General features: G+C 44.3%; 2 protein-coding genes and 1 pseudogene across 2 annotated transcripts; 1 reads left to right on the top strand and 2 right to left on the bottom strand.

Annotated features, from left to right (window-relative positions):
* Positions 1 to 2,533: 2,533 nt before the first annotated feature.
* On the top strand, positions 2,534 to 4,850 carry LOC123441768 (respirasome Complex Assembly Factor 1-like). Its single transcript, XM_045118029.1, has 3 exons — positions 2,534 to 2,854; positions 3,986 to 4,115; positions 4,535 to 4,850. The coding sequence occupies exons 1-3, from the start codon at positions 2,607 to 2,609 to the stop codon at positions 4,571 to 4,573; spliced, it is 417 nt and encodes a 138-aa protein (XP_044973964.1). The 5' UTR covers positions 2,534 to 2,606; the 3' UTR covers positions 4,574 to 4,850.
* A 636-nt stretch (positions 4,851 to 5,486) lies between these two features.
* LOC123441665 (DEAD-box ATP-dependent RNA helicase 17) lies at positions 5,487 to 8,836 on the bottom strand. Its single transcript, XM_045117988.1, has 10 exons — positions 8,653 to 8,836; positions 8,450 to 8,522; positions 8,218 to 8,327; positions 7,911 to 8,054; positions 7,708 to 7,816; positions 7,240 to 7,601; positions 7,073 to 7,146; positions 6,622 to 6,926; positions 6,049 to 6,295; positions 5,487 to 5,929 (listed from the first exon to the last, which is right to left on the bottom strand). The coding sequence occupies exons 1-10, from the start codon at positions 8,798 to 8,800 to the stop codon at positions 5,675 to 5,677; spliced, it is 1,827 nt and encodes a 608-aa protein (XP_044973923.1). The 5' UTR covers positions 8,801 to 8,836; the 3' UTR covers positions 5,487 to 5,674.
* An 8,523-nt stretch (positions 8,837 to 17,359) lies between these two features.
* Positions 17,360 to 20,642, bottom strand: LOC123395207 (annotated as a pseudogene).
* Between the last annotated feature and the right edge of the window lie 595 nt (positions 20,643 to 21,237).

Genomic DNA, 21,237 nt, shown 5'->3' with positions numbered 1-21,237 from the left:
GGGGGAAGATTTAGCTAACTTAGCTAGTTCATGCGTTACTTCATTACTATCTCTACTACAATGATCATATAAAACATGCTTGAAATCGGATCCCAAAAAGAAACAATCATCGATGATTGCCGAAGCTGCCGAAGAAGAATATCCCTTCTTAAGATCCTCCACTATCTACAGATTATCAGAGTTCACCACAATTTTGCTGCACCCTATAGTTCTTGCGAGGCTGAGCCCAAACCTAACCGCCAACGCTTCTGTAGTGTTCGAATCATAGCATATATCAATCTTATCATTTGCTGCTGACAAGAACTGACCTTTTTGGTCCCTGATAATTGCCCCAATCGATCCTTGGAGGAGGTCGTGATCAAAACCTGCATCGACATTCAGTTTTACATAACCGTGCGGTGGCTTTCTCCATCCTCCAGTTCGGCCTTTTGCTGTTTTGGCACATGCAATACTGAAATTTGCCGACAATCCACGTATGGCTAGGGCAATTTGAGGCGCAGTTTGGATGTCATCTCCATGATATACCTTTCGATGTTCGAAGCACATATACCAAGCAGCAGTAGAGACCACCTCTCGAAGTTTCGGGCAGCCCAAGAGAATGATTCCTGATGTTTCCATGTTCAACAGCTCATAGATGACATCCTCACCCGATTTATACTTAGTGCATACCCTCTTAACAATATCGAACAGGCCCAACTGCTTTCAAACTGCTGATGATCTGGGGCATTCGAAAAGGAAGTGACGAATACTGTCTGGCCCCTGCTTGCATTCTGGACACTGGGTTTTGACCTTCATATGCTTGGATGCTAATACAGACCGACAGGGGATAGCTGACTGTAATAATCTCCAGATGAAAATTCTGATTTTTGGAGGGCATTCTAGACTCCATACTAGCTCCCATTTGTCACTTGGTGAAGAAGACCCAACACTGACATGTATTAGGTTGCCAGACCTGGAATTCCATTCCGTTTGATATGTTGATCGAACTGAAAAAACGCCATTCTTCGCTGGGCTCCAGGCGATAAAATCATGCATCTCATAAACCGGCAGTGGGATTGTTAGAATCCGATGAGCATCCACTGGCCAGAAAGTTTGGTTCACTAGCTGGGTATCCCAATCACCCGTCGCTGGATCGATCAAATCACAGACTCTAGATAGCAAATTTCCCCCTCTGATCGTAGTCACTTTTTGGTTCGAGGATTGTGGTATCCATGAGTCCTCCCAGATATTGACATTCTGTCCATCACCAATCCTCCATATATAACCCTTTTTGATTGTTTCTACCCCTGCCAAGATACTTTGCCATGTAAACGATGATCCTGGTTTATGAACCGTGGCCAACAGATCATTATTGGGATAATATTTGGCTTTGAGAATGGTTGCACATAGAGATTCTGACGCATCAATAAGCCGCCATGCCTGTTTAGCTAGGAGAGCAAGATTAAAACAGTGAATATCTCTAAACCCTATGCCTCCATACTTCTTGGGGATACACATTTTCTTCCAGGAGAACCAATGCATCTTTCTATTAGTTGCATCATCACCCCACCAAAATCTAGATATCGCGTCTGTAATTCCTTTGCAGATTTTCTTCGGAATTTTGAAGACTGACATCGCATACGTTGGTATGGCCTGTGCTACTGATTTCAAAAGCACCTCCTTTCCCCTAGTAGAAAGACATCTCTCTTTCCACCCCATCAACTTTTGGACTAATCGATCAACAAGGTATTGGAAGTCATCACTTTTATCCACCCCCGGATTAGATGGAAGGCCCAAATATCTGTCATTCAAAGCCTCTGTCATAATACCCAGGATTGTGCACATATCAGTTTTAGCATTGGCATCCGTACTTGGACTGAAGAAAATGCTCGATTTCTGAGTACTAACAAGTTGCCCTGAAGCCAAACAGTAGCGATCCAATACTGTTTTTAGAGCAAGAGCATTAGCTACATTTGCCTTCATTAGAATCAATGAATCATCCGCAAATAGCAGCTTTGTAACTGCCGGTGCATCCCGGCAAACTTTAACTCCCGCTAGATCACCTTCGACCTCTGCTTGTAACAATAACGCCGTGAGCCCTTCAGTACAAAGGAGGAATAGATATGGTGATAACGGATCTCCCTGTCGAAGATCTCTAGTTGGTTTGAATGAATCAGTTTCCGTTGTGTTATATCTCACCCTGTAATCAACAGAGGAAACACACACCATGATCATCTTCACCTAGTCTGCATGGAATCCGAGTTTTAACAGGATTGCCTCCAAGAATACCCCCTCTACTGTGTCATAGGCTTTTTGCATATCTAATTTGATCGCACACCATCCCACCTTGTTTCATTAACACTATTAAGTTTCTTTACGAGGGGAGTAGTTTATCCAAAATAATACGACCTTTCAATGATGTGCCTTTTATATTCCTGCATTTCCCGGGGCATATACGTAAATACCGGCGTCATCCGAGGGCCTGCGCGCAAAAAGGCCAGCCACCAACCAACCAACCAAACACGCACGATCTTCTTCTTCAGTCCAAAGAGGGAAAGGAGACTCTTTTATCCTCCGCCTCGATCCCATCGCCGCCCTCGATCTCGCCGCCGCCGACGCGCGCCGCCATGGCGAAGGCGAAGCCGTCGACGTCCTCGGCGAAGAAGCAGGCGGCGAGGAGCCAGGGGGCGCAGCGGGGCGGCGGCGGCGGAGGGCACGCGGCGCCGTCCGGGCTGGCGCGGTACCTCGACCCGGAGGCGCCGTGGGACAAGGACCAGCTGCTGGACGCGGTGCACTGGATCCGGCAGGCCGTGGGGCTCGCCTGCGGCCTCCTCTGGGGCGCCGTCCCGCTCGTCGGCGCCGCCTGGATCGTCCTGTAAGCACGCACCCAATCTCCGCCCCCACCCCCCCTCTCTTTATGCGCTCTCTTCGGCTCCGACCTCCGGCGCCGATCCTTCCCCGGTCCGCGCGACGAAGCCGGCCGGATGGCTCCTCCTCCTTCTGGCCGCCACGCTGCTGAGAGGGTGGTCGCCGCCGTCCTCGTAGGCGCAGGTGATCAGTGGCGCGGCCGCGGCGGTGACCGGGGAGCAGAGACGGGCGAGGCACGCGGCGGATGCGGGAGGTCACGGTGGATGTGGTGGATGCGGTGGGCTGGTGGACGCGGGAGGTCGCAGCTGCCACAGAACCGCCGTGGTCTGGAGGAGCGTCCGGCCACTCTTGCTCTTCTTGTGCCATGATTGCGGCCATGTAGAGTAGCTCCTCTTCGTCCGACGAGGAATCCAGGAAGTACTGCCAGGCCAAGCTGCGACGGCCCGTCGAAGGGAGACGGCGGAGGGGCAGGGAAATGGATGTGGAAGAGGCAAGAGATGGGGGAGATGAAGTTTGCGTATATGGACATGAAAACTAGCCGTTGGAGAACTAGCATTTGCAAATGTGATTCAGGGGAGGGTGCCATTTGGGGGTGCTGCTGGAGCTGAACGGAATTTAGAGGGGGTGCCTTTTAGGGGAGCTTCTATGTAGAGATAATGTGGGAGTTGTTTTTGGTGAGTTGTTGGACTTGCTTGCAAGACTCATCCTAGACTCCTTTTACCCGATGAGCCGAGCACAGCCACACTTGTTCTTGCAGCGCTGCAGTTTCGGTTCTTTTCTTCGATTGTGAGTATGGTTGTTTCCTTACCTTCCATGTCTCCCGGCATGAGGTTCCAAGAATTTGGGTCATGGCCACCCATGATTTAAGTAATAATTACTGCTAGCTGTTTCCGAAGCTGGGGCGGAGCCGGAAGATATTCCTGTCTATATCAATGCTGTCTTCTATGCAAATAAACAGTGAATAGTATAGAATTAATGAAGGAATTTCGAGAATTACTGAAATGGACATCTAGTGTTGCTGCCATGAGCCCATTGAGATGTATTTTTTGTTGGAATATGTTTTCGGTTATTAGGTGCCTGTTTTGATTATCAGAGTATGTTGAACTTTTGATGGTTATACTGCCTGACTTTCTCACAGGTTCGTGGCCATTTCCTCTGGCATAATTTACTGGTACTATGCGCAACTATTGAAGGTCGATGAGGAAGAGTTTGGAGGCCACGGCGCGCTGCTTCAGGAGGGGATGTTCGCGTCTTTCACCCTTTTCCTGGTAAAGCCTCCATTCAACAATTTTTGTTTAATCAGTGGTACTCCTTCCGCCCCGAATTACTTTTCTTACATTTGTCTAGATACATGATACGGATGTATCTAGACACGTTTTAGTGTTGGGTACATCTGTATCCAGACAAATCTAAGACAAGAAAAATTGAGGCACAGGTAATACTAATCTAGCTGTGTCCAAGCAAATATTTGGTTATTTCTACTTGTACGACGTGCTGTTCTCTGTAATTGTTCTGAAATCCAGACTGCCATTTGAAGATGCACTAGCAAGTATGTAAAAAATGTGGTTCTTTTATACTGCCAGGTTATTCTTGCAGCAGTAGCAAGTGTTTGCATAACTACTCTGACAAAACTTATTCAATCAGCAGATGGTTACTGACTAGAGAAGTTTGTTCTTGTTGCTTGCAGCTTTCATGGATTCTTGTATACAGTCTGGCTCACTTTTGATGAGAAGATCCTTTGTTGAACATACCATGATGGGACTTCCGCCTTCGGATCGGGTCGGCCCGAAGGGAGTTCACCAGAACCTCTGTAGATTATTAAAGAGCCTTAGAACAGCAGCAGTGTATCGAATCGGTTTCAGGCAGTAATGTTGTTCCTGAATCCTGGTGTAATTTTTTATGAGTATGGGTAGGTCAATTCAGCATGAGCTAGAACATTGCTTACCATGTAACTATTGCACATCATTATCTTGCGTCTGTTGAATAAGAACGTTTTTGACATATTATCGATTCCCCATGAAATATGTTGTTTTTTGTGATTTCAGACAAGTATATCAGATAGCACTTGTTTGTAAACTGATGAAAAGACAAGCATGAGATTTTGACAAAAAAACAAGAGTTATGATCAGAGGTTGTCTAATGACAACAAATATTGTGCATTTCAAGAAACATATTGGGTGTCCGCATTTTTTTTTTTTGTTGGGATTTTGAACAAGCAGATAAAACACTTGTTTGTAAAACAGATGAAAAGACGAGAGTTATGATCAGAGATTGTCTGATGCCAACAAATATTGTGCTCCCTCTTATCCATGTTACTTGTAATAGCTTCAGTACGACTTAAAGTTGTACTAAAGCTGCGACGAATAATATGGATCAAAGGGAGTGCATTTCAAGAAACATATTGATTCTCCATAAAGTTTGTTATTTTTGCGATTTTGAACAACAGATCACTTGCTTGTAAACTGGTGAAAATATGAGCATGAGATTTTGACAAAAAAACAAGAGTTACAATCAGAGGTTGTCTAATGACAACAAATATTGTACATTTCAACAAACATACCAATCATCCGCGAAGTTTGTTATTTTTGGAATTTTAAACAAGCAGATAGTTGTGAGCTGATGAAAAGATGAGCAAGAGATTTTGACAGACAAGAGTTATGATCAGAGATTGTCTCATGACAGCAAATATTGTACATTTCAGGAAACATAACCAAAATCCTATGATTTCACAGCAAATTAGCTCTCTGGCCACTACATAAGTTCTTTCGCAAAGTCGCCGCTGTTAGTTTCAAAAGCATCAAGCGGGTAATGATCCACCATGGGGAATTCACTTCTTAGTGGGGAATTTTCTCCGTTTGGTCGGTCCTTGTCCTTCGCGTTTCTGTTCTTTCTTCCTCTTCTTGAGTTGCACCTGGTGCGACCTCCCGACCAACGAGGGTTGCTCCTTCAACCCGAAGCTTCTCGCCACATGTCCCAGGTGGAGCTTCTTCACCATGAAGATTTTCTTCAGCTCGCCTCGGTGGGCGGTGTAAGCGCGAAGCCAGGAACAGAAGGCATCCCTGGCAAGCTTATTTGTTGTGGCCTGCATAAGAGAAGAAGATAGCACATTTGCTGAGATCGACAAAAGCACGATATTCACAATAAACGAGCAATCGGGGCTGTAAGTGTCCACCAAAGTTGGAAAACAAAAGTCCATGTTACCTCGGATGCGACGTAATTTTCCAGAGTTCGCTGTACAGACAGTATCCACGGATGCATATCCAAAGATATTGGCTTCCTCTTGAGAGGCTTCTCTCCATTTACAGGGAAACCGTCTAGCACCTTCTGGAAGGGGTATTCTGTCAGAGATACACCATGCAGCTCTAGGTCTCTCAAGTAGTCGATTTCAACCGGTTGGAGAAACAGGAGGGCCTCCCCCTTTTCACCAATCCTTGCAGTTCTTCCAACCCTATAATAAAAAACAAGTGTTACTGAAACTGAAGCGTACCCAGAAGATACTAGTACAACACAAGTATGAGGCAAATTGTCTATATTAGCCTAAAAATATCAAATCTTCATAAATAAATAAAAACTACAGAACGCCGTGGCATTCACAAGAAAGAGCTAAACAGTGTACAAGATTGACAGCAACAAAGAGACATAACTATCTGTGCTTCATTCACTCATTCAGTTGCATATGGACAAAGAATGTAGCAAAAATCATGGAGAAAATAACAGACTAGTAGTAACCTACATGTCACAATGCATGGTGTGAGATGCTAAAGGAGTGAGTACCTGTGAACATATTCAGAAGCCTCTCCAGGTGAATCATACTGTATGATGCACCTAACTTTGGGAATGTCCAAGCCTCTAGCAGCAACATCAGTACATACAAGGATTGCAGATTTTTCAGAACTGAATCCCAAGTACGATTTTTTGCGGTCTTCCTGGTCCATGTTACCATGTAAACGGAACACTTTGCAGCCAAGAAATTTTTGCTTCTTATCTGTGTCTAATGCGAGGCCACGGCTCCACTCAAGCTGGCTGAGTACAGTGTGGTGGAAATCTACAGCGTCACATGTTGACATGAAAACAACAACCTGCAGAAGGAAGATGAAAACTGACTCAAAATAGTTCAATTCTCAGGACGAACAGAGTATACAGGATGACAAGCAAAACATGTAGCGGAAAAAAATAGTGTAGTGAAAGTTAAACAGCTTCATCGTAAGAAAACTGTACAAGTTACCTTCTGGGACACTTGTTTTTCGAATTGAGATTTCAGAATGGTAAGAAGAACCGCAAGCCTCGAACCACATGAAACTGCATAAAACAGAAAACAATGCATCAAGCCATCAACTACCAAAACAACACATGACAAGCATGTAAATTTCCAAGCAAGCAAATTTCCACTACCTTTAACATATCTTTGAACCAATTGTGCAGGAAGCTTAAAATCATCAACCGCAGGTTCCACTATATTGTTGTGCTTGTCGGGTATTTCCTCCTCATCATCAGATAATAAGGAAGTGTGCTTCTTCCCTAGAGCACTGGACCTCTCAGAAGGCTTCTTTTGTTCGTCAAGTCCAATCATCACTGGGTTCTTCAAACTAATGTTGGCTAAGCGGTTCACCTTTTCGTTCAGAGTTGCTGATAAGAGAAGGTTTTGCCTTTGCATAGGGTCGGTTTTGCTTTTATTCTCATCAGAAGCATCATTTCTGGAACCCAAGAGCCCTAAAATATCCTCGACTGCTTTTCCAAAACCAAGCTCAAGAATGCTGCATGAAGACAAATAAACACCGTTGCAGTAAGAGCTGTGTCCACTGGATAACATATCTTGTATGGAAAATCGTCAAGAAAATGATGAGTTTATGACTAGCAGACCTGTCAGCTTCATCGAAAACTATCCAGCGCAAATTTGAATAAACAAATGATGAAGTATGCTGCAAGTGGTCCAGAAGGCGCCCAGGAGTGGCAATGAGGATTGATATTCCTAGAGAAAACGCAGAGAGTCAAAATACGAGATATTGTATAAAGGTAGCAATCTACGAGAAATTACATCAACTCCTTGACGGGACAAGATATACCTTTCCGTAGTCTTGCTTTCTCTTTTGATCTACTCTCACCACCCATTACATACCCAGGGACAAGCCAGTGAAAACGATGCACCAACTGCTGCGCAATCCCATAAACCTGGAGGCACAGCTCTCGCGTCGGAACAATTACCAACGCTGCAGTCAAATGAATTAGTAACATCATTCAGAATATCAAGGGTTCTTCACAAGATAACTAGACTGATTTACTATTCCGCAGTTGCATATAAATTTGATTATGGGTTAAACTGGGGACCCTTCATACAGCAACTGACAAGAGCAGAGTGCAACGAGCCATTACCGAAGGTCCCATGAGTTCTCTCGACACGAGGCTCCCTCATCTGGAGAAGGTGGACGATGGGCGCGAGGTACGCGAGCGTCTTGCCGGTGCCGGTGGCCGCCTTCACGAGCCTGCAGTTGGCGACGGCAAGAACAACGAAACCTCTTCACATACACAGAACTAAAGCAGCACTCTGATTACATTGATGAGCAAGATGAGGCTCTGATGACGATGGATGTGATGGGGCGCGTACAGGTGCTGCCCGGACATGGCGACGGGGATCGCCTGGGCCTGGATCCGCGTCGGCCCCTGGAAACCCATCTTGTCTGCACCAGAGAAACGGAACCGGAGTAACCATCGGCGAGCGGAAGCTCTCGTCCCAGCTCAGGACGGAGAGCCGTGAAATTTGCGTTCTTTGTACGCTGATTTGGTGAGGGGAGGGAGGGAGGGGGGCACCTTGGAGGTGGGCGCAGAGGGTGGGGTGGAGGCCGAGGTCGGCGAAGGAGCGCGAGGAGAAGAGCCCCTCCGCGTCGTCCTCCTTGGCCTTCGGCGCCGCTGGGGTGGCCGCCGGCGGCGGCCTGCCGAGCTTCCTCTTGGCGGCCATGGAGAGGGAGGAGGAGGGGAGGGGGTTTAGGGCGAGCCGAAGAGGAAACAGGGGAGACGTTTTTCCGCCTTCTAAGAGGGTTTACGTACTGCTGGTGGGCCGTGTTTTAGCTGGGCCTGGGCTGTGTCGGGTTAGGCCCGCCTTCGTCAAGCCCAGAAATCGATTTTTGAATGTGATCTACGTGTGCATAAACAAACAAACAAAAGTGAAAAAAGAGAAATTCAGCATTAATAGTGTCGCGGAAAGACAAATAACACGTACGGCACTATTCACATGTTGATTTGTTCTTTTTGTTTCTCTGTGTGTGGATGTATATATTTTTTATCTTTTTTGCTTTCGAGCTTTCAGAGAACGTACAAACACGTGTTGCGAGGATCCACAGACATTTTTTGGTTTTTGCTTTAACTTTTGCATTTGGCTTTCATGCGTTGGGAGCATGGTATGGCCTAAACCTTGGAGCACCGGATCCCATCGCGGATGAAATGAGATTGAAGGACTAGTAATGGTGATTGTAGCCTACGGCATTGAGGAATTTGCCTGGAGTTTCGGGATTCATAGCAGTACTATGTAAGTGGGGGCGGCATCACATGTGAAGTTTAAGGTCCTACCTTTCAGGATGAAAATCCAAGGTCTAGCCTTAATTGGTTGTGCCTCGCAATGGCCTTGTTGAAGACATTGTTTTGTGAGTGGGGATTATCTCAAGGGTGAAAACCTAAGATTTATGATCGGACGACGATGATGCTTGTGCACTGTTTTATTTTTGGAGGCGTCGTTTTTGGAGTATTTAAACATCAGGTGTTGTGTTGGTGATGGTTGTGCTCCTGTTGCAAGTACTGAAACTCTGTAGCCAGACTTTTCTTTTTTAGCTTCTTTTTCGTTTTTTGGCTGTATGCATCCGTCATGTCATTAGGACATTGCGTTGTTGCAGAGGTTAGATGTAATTGATATCTCCTCGATATTAATACATGCTCTTTATAAAAAAAATCAACCTATATTCATTTTCAAAGTGCGCGATGTGCCGCCGCCCCGCAGACGAGGGGTAGTATGACAAAAGATTAAAAAAAATCTCCCTTTCTCACACAAAAATATGATGATTTTCTCTAAGATCAAATAAAATACGCCATCTGTATTTGTTATGACAAAAGAGTAAAAAAACATCTCCCTTTCTCACACAAAAATATGATGATTTTCTCTAAGATCAAATAAAATACGCCATCTGTATTTGTTTTGTTAACACCACGAACTCAGATTATTTTATCATATATATGCCGCCGAGAGAATATCTATACACTATAGTGATACCAAGCTTTTATATGATACCATGAAACTAATATCAAAATATAATCAAAATAATAATAGAAAAGGGGATTATTTTAAGGAAAACTCTGTCGTCCCACCGACCGATCAGTCTTACTCGTCCGCCACCTCTTGGTCCGTTGATCCTTATCTGATCTAACGGCTCAAATTATTCCCATGGCCGGCGGGTCCGTGACCGAGTCGTGACCGTTTTCCTGAAACTTTCCAATTGTTTCAGGAAGTTGTTCCTGCAGCTGGAAGCAGTTGACCGCAGCTGGAGCGATTGGGAGGACGACGGCGGCTGGATCTGGGAGGACGGCGGCGCGAACCCACGCGTGGCGACGATGACTTCTTCAAGAGTGGCGGCGATCGTCGACGACCCAAGCAGGTACGGCTCTCGTCTGGATCCTGCAGCGCCACCCTCCGCCCCACGCTCCATTAGGACCGCAGCACCACCCGCCTGCCGACAGCGTGCGGTTCTCCTCTGGATCCCGCAGCGCGACCCGTCGCTCACGCACCGCAAGCACCGCAGCGCCACCCGCCTGCCGGCAGCGGGTGTTTCTCCTCTGGATCTCGCAATGCCACCCGCCGCCCCACGCAGCGCAAGCACCGCAGCGCCACCCGCCTGCCGGCAGCGTAGCCGAAGCAAACCCGACCGCAGCTAGCCGGCAGGGCCAGTTTCCTGGTGCTCCGCCGAGGAATGGCCGATCCGCCGTAGTCTCCAGCGGGGAATGTCTGGATACTGAACTGGGAGGATGTGATTTGGTGATGGCATTGCAAGCCTATTTCAGTTAACTGACGAAAGTGTCGATATCTTCAGACGTAAACTCAGTTTCAGGTCTCTAGTGGTGTTGTCTGAATTCTGTGTGCTTGCCTAAATCGTTGATGTTGCACATGCAGATTAGCTGTTCATTTCTCTCTAGTGGTGTTCATTTGTTTTAATAGTGCTCCTTTCAATTTCGTGCCACTGCCCGCCATGGTATTGGAGAACTGAAGATTTTGGTGCGGTGTGTAAAACCTATTAGAGGTAGTAGTTGGAGTGTTGATCAGATCAGCCTCTCCGGTTATACAATTCCAAGTACAATCCTGACATGTGCACTATTTGGTGGCCTTTGGCAAGTGGCAGCGCTAGGTTCTTGACGTTCGCTATGGTTTCCGACATTGTCGCGATGAATGGCCGATCCGCCGGGGTCTTATTGCAGAAAAATAGGAAAGAAGAGGTTGTGCAACATGGATCTTGCTGCAAGATATTGGAGAAGAAAATATTTTGCAACAAGGTCTTTGTTGCAGAAAATTTATTGTTGACGCGTAGGGTCGCCCATTTTATAAGGGAAATGATTACTACCTACCGGCGGATCGCTCCTAAGCGTCAACCGCCTCCATCGTCTACCACGTGTCCACCTTTCGTTTCTTAGAAATATCTTCTTCTTATTCAGAAACAGGGTCACGGCTCGCACGGACATCGATTATGGAAACATACAAATTTCTGCAACAAGATCTTAGTTGCAGAATAATTCTGCAGCAAGACCTTTTGTTGCAAAATGTTTGTGCAAATTTTTTGACTTCTGTAAAGTTTCTTCAAGAAGACTTTTGTTTACAGAAATTTATTTGACAAGATTGTTGTTGCAAGAGTAAATTACAGCAAGACCTTTGTTGCAATATAAAGACCTTTTGTTTGCAATAAAAAAAATCTACAACTTGATCTATGTTGTAAAAAATTCTGTAACATGACCTGTGTTTCCTGCAACTTTGTGCAAGCTTATGCTCCTTGCAACTTTTGTGCAAGCTTATGCTTCCTGCAACTTTCTTTTTCTTGCAACTTTGTGCAAGCTTATGCTTCTCATACAATGTTTCATTTTCTTTTGCATTTTTTACGACTGCTTTTTGTAGTAGCTCATGTGTTTCCATTTGTTTTTGTTTCTACAGCATGGGTATCTATATAACTCGATGGTCGGCGAAGCGGCTACGTGAGATAGCCAACACCGTCAAAGAGAAAAAGAGGGATGTCATAAGCAAGTCCTCTTTCGGGGATTTGCTTCATACCTCCCCTTTACCACCTCCTCCAGAAGAACTTGTCAATTTCATAGTCATGAGGATTGATACTAAGAAGCGGCTGCTCAAGTATGTGTTTGCTGTTTTTGTTTTTGCTTCATTTTTTTTCTATGTTGCATAAATTCTTTTCATCTTCTTTTTTCTCGAAACATGTACTGATTTTCTCATGTCTCGCAGGTTAAGTGACCACAAGAAAATCCAACTCACAAGGGATATGGTTAAGAAGCTATTTAATGTGCCATCCGGAAGCAAGCCACTTGAATTTGGGAAAAGGGGGAAAGCAGATTTCCGTGAAATTTATTTGGAAGGCGAAAGGGCTCCAATACCAACCACAGTCTCTGTCCTATCAAACGCTGATGATGACGATGAGGATACCATTAATAGGACATGGATTCTAGTTTGCCTTTCGTTGGTCCTAGCTCCTGGTACCGGAAATATGGTGCCTTTGGAATATCTGCACACTTTGCAAGACATGAGTGTTGTCCACGAGTTTGAGTGGGATGAGCATATTCTGTTAGACGCGATGAAGGAAGTTAAGAAATACCAGGATAAGAGGAATGAAGGCAAACTAAAATTCCATATTGGCGGTTGTCTACCAATGCTTTCGGTACTTCCCTTCATTCCCGCAGCATCCCCATTTTTTTTGTTTTCCGGAGCCTATTGGTTTTACACTGGCTTCTGCGCCTCTTCTTTTTTGTAGGTAATTTACATGGACCACATTGACATCCCAAGAGGATGTATAGTTGATCATACCATCGATTATTCTCTGCCACGGGCTTGTTTTGTGAAGGAGTTGGATTTCACCGCTGTTATTGCAGTTGATACCATTGAAGATGGTTTCGGGAAGCGCCCTGTAAGTATTCTTTTTTTTCAAACTGTTCAAACAATACCTTCAATGCAAATCTGTATTCTTTTTTATCACATTTTTTCAAGTGTTTTTCAATATATTTACTTTTTTGGATTTGTAGTTCAACTCCACTTCACCTTACGCAACAACCAAGTTTCTGTCATACATAGAGCAGCTTGCCAAGTTACCCAACAAAGCTAGTATGTCCGCAACAGAGATTCCCTATATGGTTGGTGCTGATGGCGTCCAACAACCAACAGAAGGTGCTACAAACAAAGCTGATGGCACAACACGGAATGTGCATGAGCCACCTCCGAAAAACACGGAGGGTGGTGATGATGTGTGTGGTTCTTTGGAGGACTGGCTGCACCCTCTACGAGCATTTGATGAATTAGAGGTGAGCCATATTTTGCATTTCTTCTTTTCTGCAACTCTCTGTTTTTCCCCGCATAATATCTTGTTTGGTTGACAGAAAATATGAAACTTTGAGGCTAATGTCGTTCCCCCGTTCTTGGGTTTTTGTTTTTTATGCATTCCAGCTGCCCCCACACATGCGTGCTATATTCAACAAGCATAAAGACATCCATGCTACAGAACTTAAAGGTGCATTGAGCTCATTTGGGAGTTTGTTGGAGGGCATCTACCTCAAAAGAATGGGCCTGATATTGTCTGAAGCATCCAAAGCTGGATTTAGGAGTGACGAAGCGAAACATGATGTCACTTTTCATGCAGCAGCAGCTCCCGCTCCTGGCATGTGCAAAGCAACTGCTAATGACTCGTCTCCGCAACAGAAGAAGAAACGGGATACTAATACAGGAACTGTCAATGCATCTGTCACAATCTCATCTCCACAGCAGCCCAAGCAGCCTAACAACTTGGAACAAGGTAATACATCAACTGCTCAATCCACCGTCATTGCCTCGTCTATGCAACAAGCCTCTCAGCCGGACAACACAAAGAGTGTTGATCCAGGAGTTGTAGTTGGGAAAACAAATGCTGACAAAAAAACCCATAAGAGTGAGAGTGAGAACAACATTGGAGATGATCGCAACAATGCAAAGGGAGAAGATATATGCAGTCCCGTGAATTTGATTAGGAGACCAGGAGAAACAACTCTCGAAGACGGGCCTTCATTTGGATTGTTTGAACCTGGAAGCCCCGATGCCTTGCTGTTTCAGGATGTGCCACAAGTTGAATCACCTCCACGATCGCCTGCTGTTGATATCGAGTCTTTCGTGAAGATTCGAGCGAGGAGCCCTTTGTTTGATAACCTTTTTGCTGCTGCTGCTTCACCCGGTCCTGTTTATGATGTCACTCCACTCGCGACGTTCCCGCCAATATCAACAGGCCCTGCAGGTTTATATAAGTCGTTCCCGTGATTTTTTGTTTACGCAACATATCATCCTTTCTTTTTGTTTTTTGAAACTTAGCACATGCATGATTCAAAACTGTTACTCATCCGCTGTCTTTTTTCATTTTTTTGGGGCAGAAGCATGTATTGATGATACAATAGAGGAGGCACAGGTTGAAGTCAGCAGCGGGCAAGGCCATGATCAGAAGCATCCTACACTTAAGAGAGCTGCACCGACCGAATCAACCGCAGCAAAGTTGCCAAAAATGAAGAAGAAAAAAATTGATGCAATGGATGATGCGATATACCAGAGGTACTGTTGTACCAATTATAAGATAAAGGACCCACCCCGAGGCGAGCCACTATAAGTTTTTTCACGCTTTTTTGCTCTTTTTGTGTGCTGAGAGAAAATAAACCAAAGGAATAGTTTCACAACTTCTAACCAAGTTTCTGTCATCTCTTGTAACAAATTAGCCCTTCGTTCATAAGGATAGGTGGTTTCGATATTTCATTCAAACATTTCAGCAACGGGCTCAAAAAGCGGGCTCATGTGAACAATGAGGTGATGTCACTCTATATTGAAAGTTTCAACATTGAGCACATGTACAGTTCAAGCAAGCCAAGGAAGTTTGCATTCTCACCACATGTTGCTGTGAGTTAACTATCATGTTTTTTCCCTGTTGTTGTCACTTGTGATTTCGAAACGCAACATAGTCGGTTTTAGAAGACAGCCACATTCCCTTTTTTTCACCTTTCTTTTTTTGTTGCAATTTTTTTGCTTATATATGCAGTCAAAACTCTGTGTGGACCCAAGTTCATTCAATACAAATTCCTGCACAAAAGATTTGAAAAGGGCCTGTGAGAAGAACGACATTGCCAAAGCTGACCAAGTAAGGCTTTTTGTTCATCAAAGTTCTGTCTACAATTGCAATAATTTTTTTCTACCTTTGTTATGCAACTATGCCCTTATATCATTATAGCATTCTTCTTTGTGAGAGAGGAATTGCTTTGCAGTTTCTTCCATCTGTTACAACAGTTATTTTTCTACCTTTGCTTTGTTTTTGAGAGGAACAAGTTCATTTGTTCTGCTTTGCCAAATAAGTTCAGAAACTAAGTTAATTGTTCTGCAACTATTTCAGAAACTAAGGCAATTGTTTCTGCAACTATGTTCAGAAACAACCATCCACGGCACCATCCAACCATCGTGACCCTTTTTCCTTCTTCATATTTTGCAGTTGTTCTTCACCATTGAGAAAGAAGACCATTGGGCGGTCGTTGTTCTAAACTTGATTCATAAACAGTTCAATGTGTTCGACTCCAACATTAGAGACTCTGATTATGTCAGCATCCTCGAGAAGCCTTGTTCCAATTTGGTATGGGGTAGCATTTTGTTTTTCTTCTTTTTTCACCATGCTTTTTTTTTCAAATCAATGTTTCGGAAGCAACCAGTCTTGCATTTTTGCAGATAGAGAACTTCAAAACTCTGGTGAGAGGAAGAAACCCTTGGAAGCACAATCTTGACATGTTTGAGCGCTTCAGTCCATCAGGCTACCCACAACAGTCAACAATGTACTGTTTTCCGCAACTATACATTATTTTTCTGGCAACTTTTTATTTCATATATGTGATCTCATTTTTCTCCAACCTTTTTTTACTGGCATATTTGATTGCGGCTTGTTTGCTATTCTGTACATGGAGAACTTAACTGCAAGGGGGTTAAAGGCATTCAATACAGTATGACTTTTTGCTTTTCCTCTTTTTTTTCTACTCATTTTTTGTGTGAAATCTGTGTTGCGGAATCTCTTTTCCGGACACACTAGCTTTTCCCTTTTTGTTGCTAGTAGTATCTTAACATGTTTTTTTTTCTTTTTGTTGCCGTGTATGATCAGGACACAACCTCGTTGCTCAACTTCCGCAAGTACATCGCAGCAAAGCTTTTCAAACATCCGCAAAACACCCTCAGCTCGGAGGAGGAGCTCGAAAAGTTGCTGAAGAAGTCATAGTTTCAAGTGAAAAGACGACCGCAACAAGACCTAGCTAGTAGTTTTAGGCTTCTTTTTTTTTTCAGTGCATGTGTGCACGACATGTGTTTTTGCAACTAAATTCTCTAGTTACCTCATCCTGATCCTGATGTGTTACAGAGACATTACCTGATCTTTTTTGTCATTGATCACATGTAGCTGGGGCATGCCATCTTTTTCGAGCATGAGAAATATAATTTGCAGTTACCTGAATCCCTGATGTGTGAACATGACAAAATACAAATACAAATGGGCAGTTACCTGATCCTGATGGTGTGTTTCAAAAGCATTTTTTCATGTTTCTGTAATGTGTTTTTTCATGTAACATTTTTGGTACAGTGGTAATCTTTTTTAATGGATGCATTCTAGAACATATGCACGCCATGCAAAAATGAAAATCAACATAACGAAGATTATTTCTGTAAACAAGATCATGAACAGGGGACAAACTGTATGTTTGCTGCAACTTTTTGCATGGCCATTTTTTTGCAATGATTTCTACGGCACGACCTCTGATGCGGATGTTTCCGCAGCAATACCTCGGTTCGCGAGGCTGATCTTTTAAAAAGAACAACCGGTATACGCGTAGCAAACATACAGTTTTGCTCCCAAAATGAAATACTTTGGGAGCATGGGGACAACTAAATAGGCAATTTTTCTACAACAAAGCATTTTGTTACAAAAAAAATTACACACATTTCTGAAACAGGATTTCTACTGTAACTCAAGTTCACAAAACATTTCTGCAACAACATTTTTCTACAAAACATGACCTTCATTGCAGAAAATAGTGTATAACAAACTTTTGTTGCAGAAATTTAAAATAGTATTTTTATTGCAAAAAATAGATAAGAAAAAGATTATGCAACAAGTATCAGCCTCTGTTTTCCAAACACTGAGAGCAAGTACATTTTTTACATTTACCATGATGAAAATAAAACAAAAATTGTGTCTGTTGTTTTGTCGCCTCCCTGTTTCTGTCTATCTTTTCCCTACAGGTTCAGTTGCGTCATTTGGGCAACTGTTTGATCATTTGCCATCATAGCTCTCAAGTATTGACATTCTGGGACTGCATGTCCAACCCCAGAGCAGAATTGGCATTTTGAGGACGCTGCTGCCGCCTCCATCGCAGCTTTTAGGGTGCCACATGTCTGAATATTGTGTCCCAATTCATTGCAGTGCTTGCAGCGAACAGTCCTTTTTTGAGCTGTTGTCTTGTCCGATGTTGTTGCTTTTTTCCCTTGTTGTTTCATCTTCTTTTTTTGTTCATCATCTCGCTGCTCTACAAGGGTCTTCTTTCTCTTCTCTCTGTCAGTTGGTCGGCCTTTCTTAGGCACACGAGCTGGGTTTTGCAGCATATCGGAGCGTTCTCGTTGTGGCATGTCACCATTCACTGTTACCGTTGTCGCAGCGGGTGGTGTTGGAGGTTCACTATGTTGCGTGGCTTGTTGATCAGGCATGGCTCCTCTCTTGGCCGCTGCTATGGCAGGCTCAAGGGCTTTAATTGCATCATCCAATATTCTATAGGCATCATCATTGGAACATGCATTAGAGGCAAGCCATGTCAACCTTCGACACAAGGAGTTGTATTTCAGTGTGTTTGTCGAGGGGTGCCCAAAGTCCAGCAACCTGCCAGTCCTACCCATGCTTGTAGTGGCTGCTTCGGACCACCTCTCCAATAAGTATTGTTGTGGAATTGCTTGCACATTGAGATGAACCATCGCCCTTATTATGTGTGCACAAATCAGCCCATTCATCTCAAAGTAGTGGCAGCTGCACTCAAACAACCCTTCATCCTTCACAGCATGCACAGAATAAAGCTTCGGGTTCTCATAGGATGTTGCTTTCAGCTCAAACACGACGCCTTGCCCTTGGTAGTCAGTGTCTTGGTTGACAATGAAGCTAGTAGATGTTGTCACCTGTTTCTAAAACTTACCGAAGATAGTGCGGGTGTAGTACGCAGCAGCTTGGCGCTCGATGTTGTAGCTGCAAGAACATAAAAAGAAATAGGTCAACAACAACATTTTTATTTTGTTTTTGAATTTCGGGCAAAGCTCAAAAGTGTGCCTACCGAGAGTATAGAGGCGGAGCTGTTGTTTCACCAGTGAATCCAGCATTGTCCTCACGATCAAGCATAGTTTCTTGACACATTTCATATTGCTGCACAAATCTCCAAACGGAATCAGCTGGTCGAATCAGGGTCTTAAAATATGAGTTGAGACCCTCAGACCTGCCTGTTGTGCTCGTGAACGGGAAGAATTTGTCCTTGAAATATGCTGGAGCCCACGTGCGCCTTGTTCGCCACATATTTTTGAGGTGTCTGTTTTCTGCAACTTCAAAACAATGCAACATGTGCTGCCATGTTTCCTCAAATTCCTCCACGGTTTCGGATTGGTTGATACAAGTGTAAAACACATCTGCAAAAGCCCCATCTCTGCTCAATAGCCTTCCCAACTTGGACCGTGCATTGCTAAGCACATGAAACTTGCAACACCTATGGCAAGTGTTCGGGAACACTTGATCAATGGCTGTTGCCATCGCTTGGTCCTGGTCAGTCATGATGTTGGTAGGATACTCATTACCCATCGCAACCATCCACTGCTGGAAAACCCACTTAAATGTGTCAATAGTTTCATCCGGCAACAGGGCACATCCTAGTGCAATTGTCTGGAGGTGGTTGTTTACACCAACTATAGGAGCAAATGGCATGTTGTATCTGTTTGTGCAGAATGTTGTATCGAAGAATACACAATCTTTGTATTTCGGGTACAACGCCCTTGTTCTCCCATCAACCCAAAACAATGCAGTCACTGAGTTTGTTGCAGGATCTTGCTGTTTCGCAAAGAAAAACTCTGGATTCTCACCCTTCCTCCTCTCAAAATACTTCACTGTCATATCCATGTCTCAAAATGTTAACCCTCTGCGGAGCTTTGCACGTTCATTTGTAACATCTCTTTTCACATATGGGAGTATCCTAGTGTCACCTCCATGGATCCTGCCAAGGACGCTCATGCATTCTGAATTGGAGAGGTTCACATCATGCAGCGTCAACAACAGTTGGTAATCCTCGCTGGGTATGCTGCGGTGCGAGCGGTAGTACCTAACACGCTCCGGCTGATCCATCATCGGATGTGTATGCTCCGCAACAAAACAAGTCACTGTCCATCTCCCCTCCCTTAGCCCAACAATCATATGTGCCTTACAATCATGACGGAGCATTCTGTTTTTTTTGACGTTTTCTTGTGACATCCATCCCCTCACTAGGCTGCCTGCTAGAGTTGCTGGTTCCAGTTGCAATTCTCTCTGAACTGCTGTTGGTTTCCGTTTTAACAGGCTTTCTAGCGTGCACACATCCAAAGACCCTTTTTATGAGGGTTGCATCCTCTTTCTTTTGACCTCTCTTCTGCGTGAATTTTGAAGTAGATATATGCGTTCCAAACCCCAACTTGAAGGCATAGTCATTGTAGAATTTGTGAGCATCGTCAACTGTGTCAAACACCATCCCAACATAGGGCGGCAGCGGCTGCGAAGAAACATCTCCATCATCTGAATCATATTGGCTTGCATCTTCAAACAACAAACCTTCTGAATCTTCGACATAGCTTCCTTCACCTTCAGTTACATTTTCATGCAACACAATTATTGTGCAACAGTCACATCATACTTCAAAAATCACATATGATAGTTGGAACAAAATCAAAATCAATAGTAACTGAAATTGGGAGCAGAGGGGCAAATAAACAGGCAATTTTTTCAGGTTATGTTTCTGAAACTAGACAATTGTTTCAGAAGCCATAGAGGCTCATTTTTGCTCTGTTTTTTGAGAGGAACAGGTTCATTGTTCTATTATTCCAACTAATTTCAGAAACTAGGCAGTTGTTTCTGCAACTAAGTTTAGAAACATGCTCATTCTTTCACTAGTAAAAAAATTCAGGAACAGGTTCAGAAACTAAGCAAGTTCAGAAACTAGGCAGGTTCAGGAACATGTTCAGAAGCTAGGCAGGTTCGGGAACAGGTTCAGAAACACACAGGTGTTCATTCTTTCACTTTGGATCAGAGCTACAGTTTCAGAAACTGGATGTCTCACCGAATTTTGTTGACGGGATCTGCTCGATGTGGGTTCAGGAAACACCACCGAAGGATTTGTGAACCAACTTGAAGATCCAGCTCGCGGCGGAAGCTCCCCGAAGGCGCTTGGAGCTGAGAAAGATGGTCGTGCTCGTCAGCTAGGTTGGCGTCCGATCCGACCATCTGGCGCGCGATGTGGTGCGCCATGGAGTTCAGGCAGGTTGCGGGCGGTGTAGGTTTGTCGGGGCCGCGGTGGTTTGCGGGGCAGCGCCGCGGTGGTTGGAGCAGTTGCTACCGGGGCGGCGCCGCGGTGGTTGGAGGCGGTGGCTGCGGGCGGCGCCGCGGTGGCTGCGTGGCGCACAGTCTGTCGGAACCGCAGCAGCCTGTTAGTTTCTGAAACTGAGCAGCAGTTTCAGGTTCTATTTGGTCGGAAGATATCGGATCGGACGGACGACATCGCTTACATCGGACGGCTATAACGGTGGTGGATATTTCTTACGTATCCGCCGGTGGACGCGTAGCGTCTCCCTTATTTTAATGAGATAAAAGTACAAGAAAAAACCCTACTTTTTTTGGAATAAAAACCGTTACATAGATCAACTATCAGGTGGAAAGAAAACAGAAAATAAACCTTTGAATAGTGCATCTCCTTTATTTGCTGAAAATTTAACAGATTTTCTTTCTCTTCTTTCTAGCAGTATAGATTACATCTGAATGTGCATCTTCATGACATGATGCTAACACTACCGTCGATGTTGTAAACAAAATTCAGAGGCATTCACACTCCTTAAACATTGGTACA

The sequence above is a fragment of the Hordeum vulgare genome, chromosome 1H, assembly GCF_904849725.1.
Source record: "Hordeum vulgare subsp. vulgare chromosome 1H, MorexV3_pseudomolecules_assembly, whole genome shotgun sequence".
In the NCBI taxonomy this organism is placed as follows: domain Eukaryota; kingdom Viridiplantae; phylum Streptophyta; class Magnoliopsida; order Poales; family Poaceae; genus Hordeum; species Hordeum vulgare.
The sequence above is the reverse complement of the archived record's forward strand: the minus strand, read 5'-3'. Positions and strand labels throughout refer to the sequence as shown.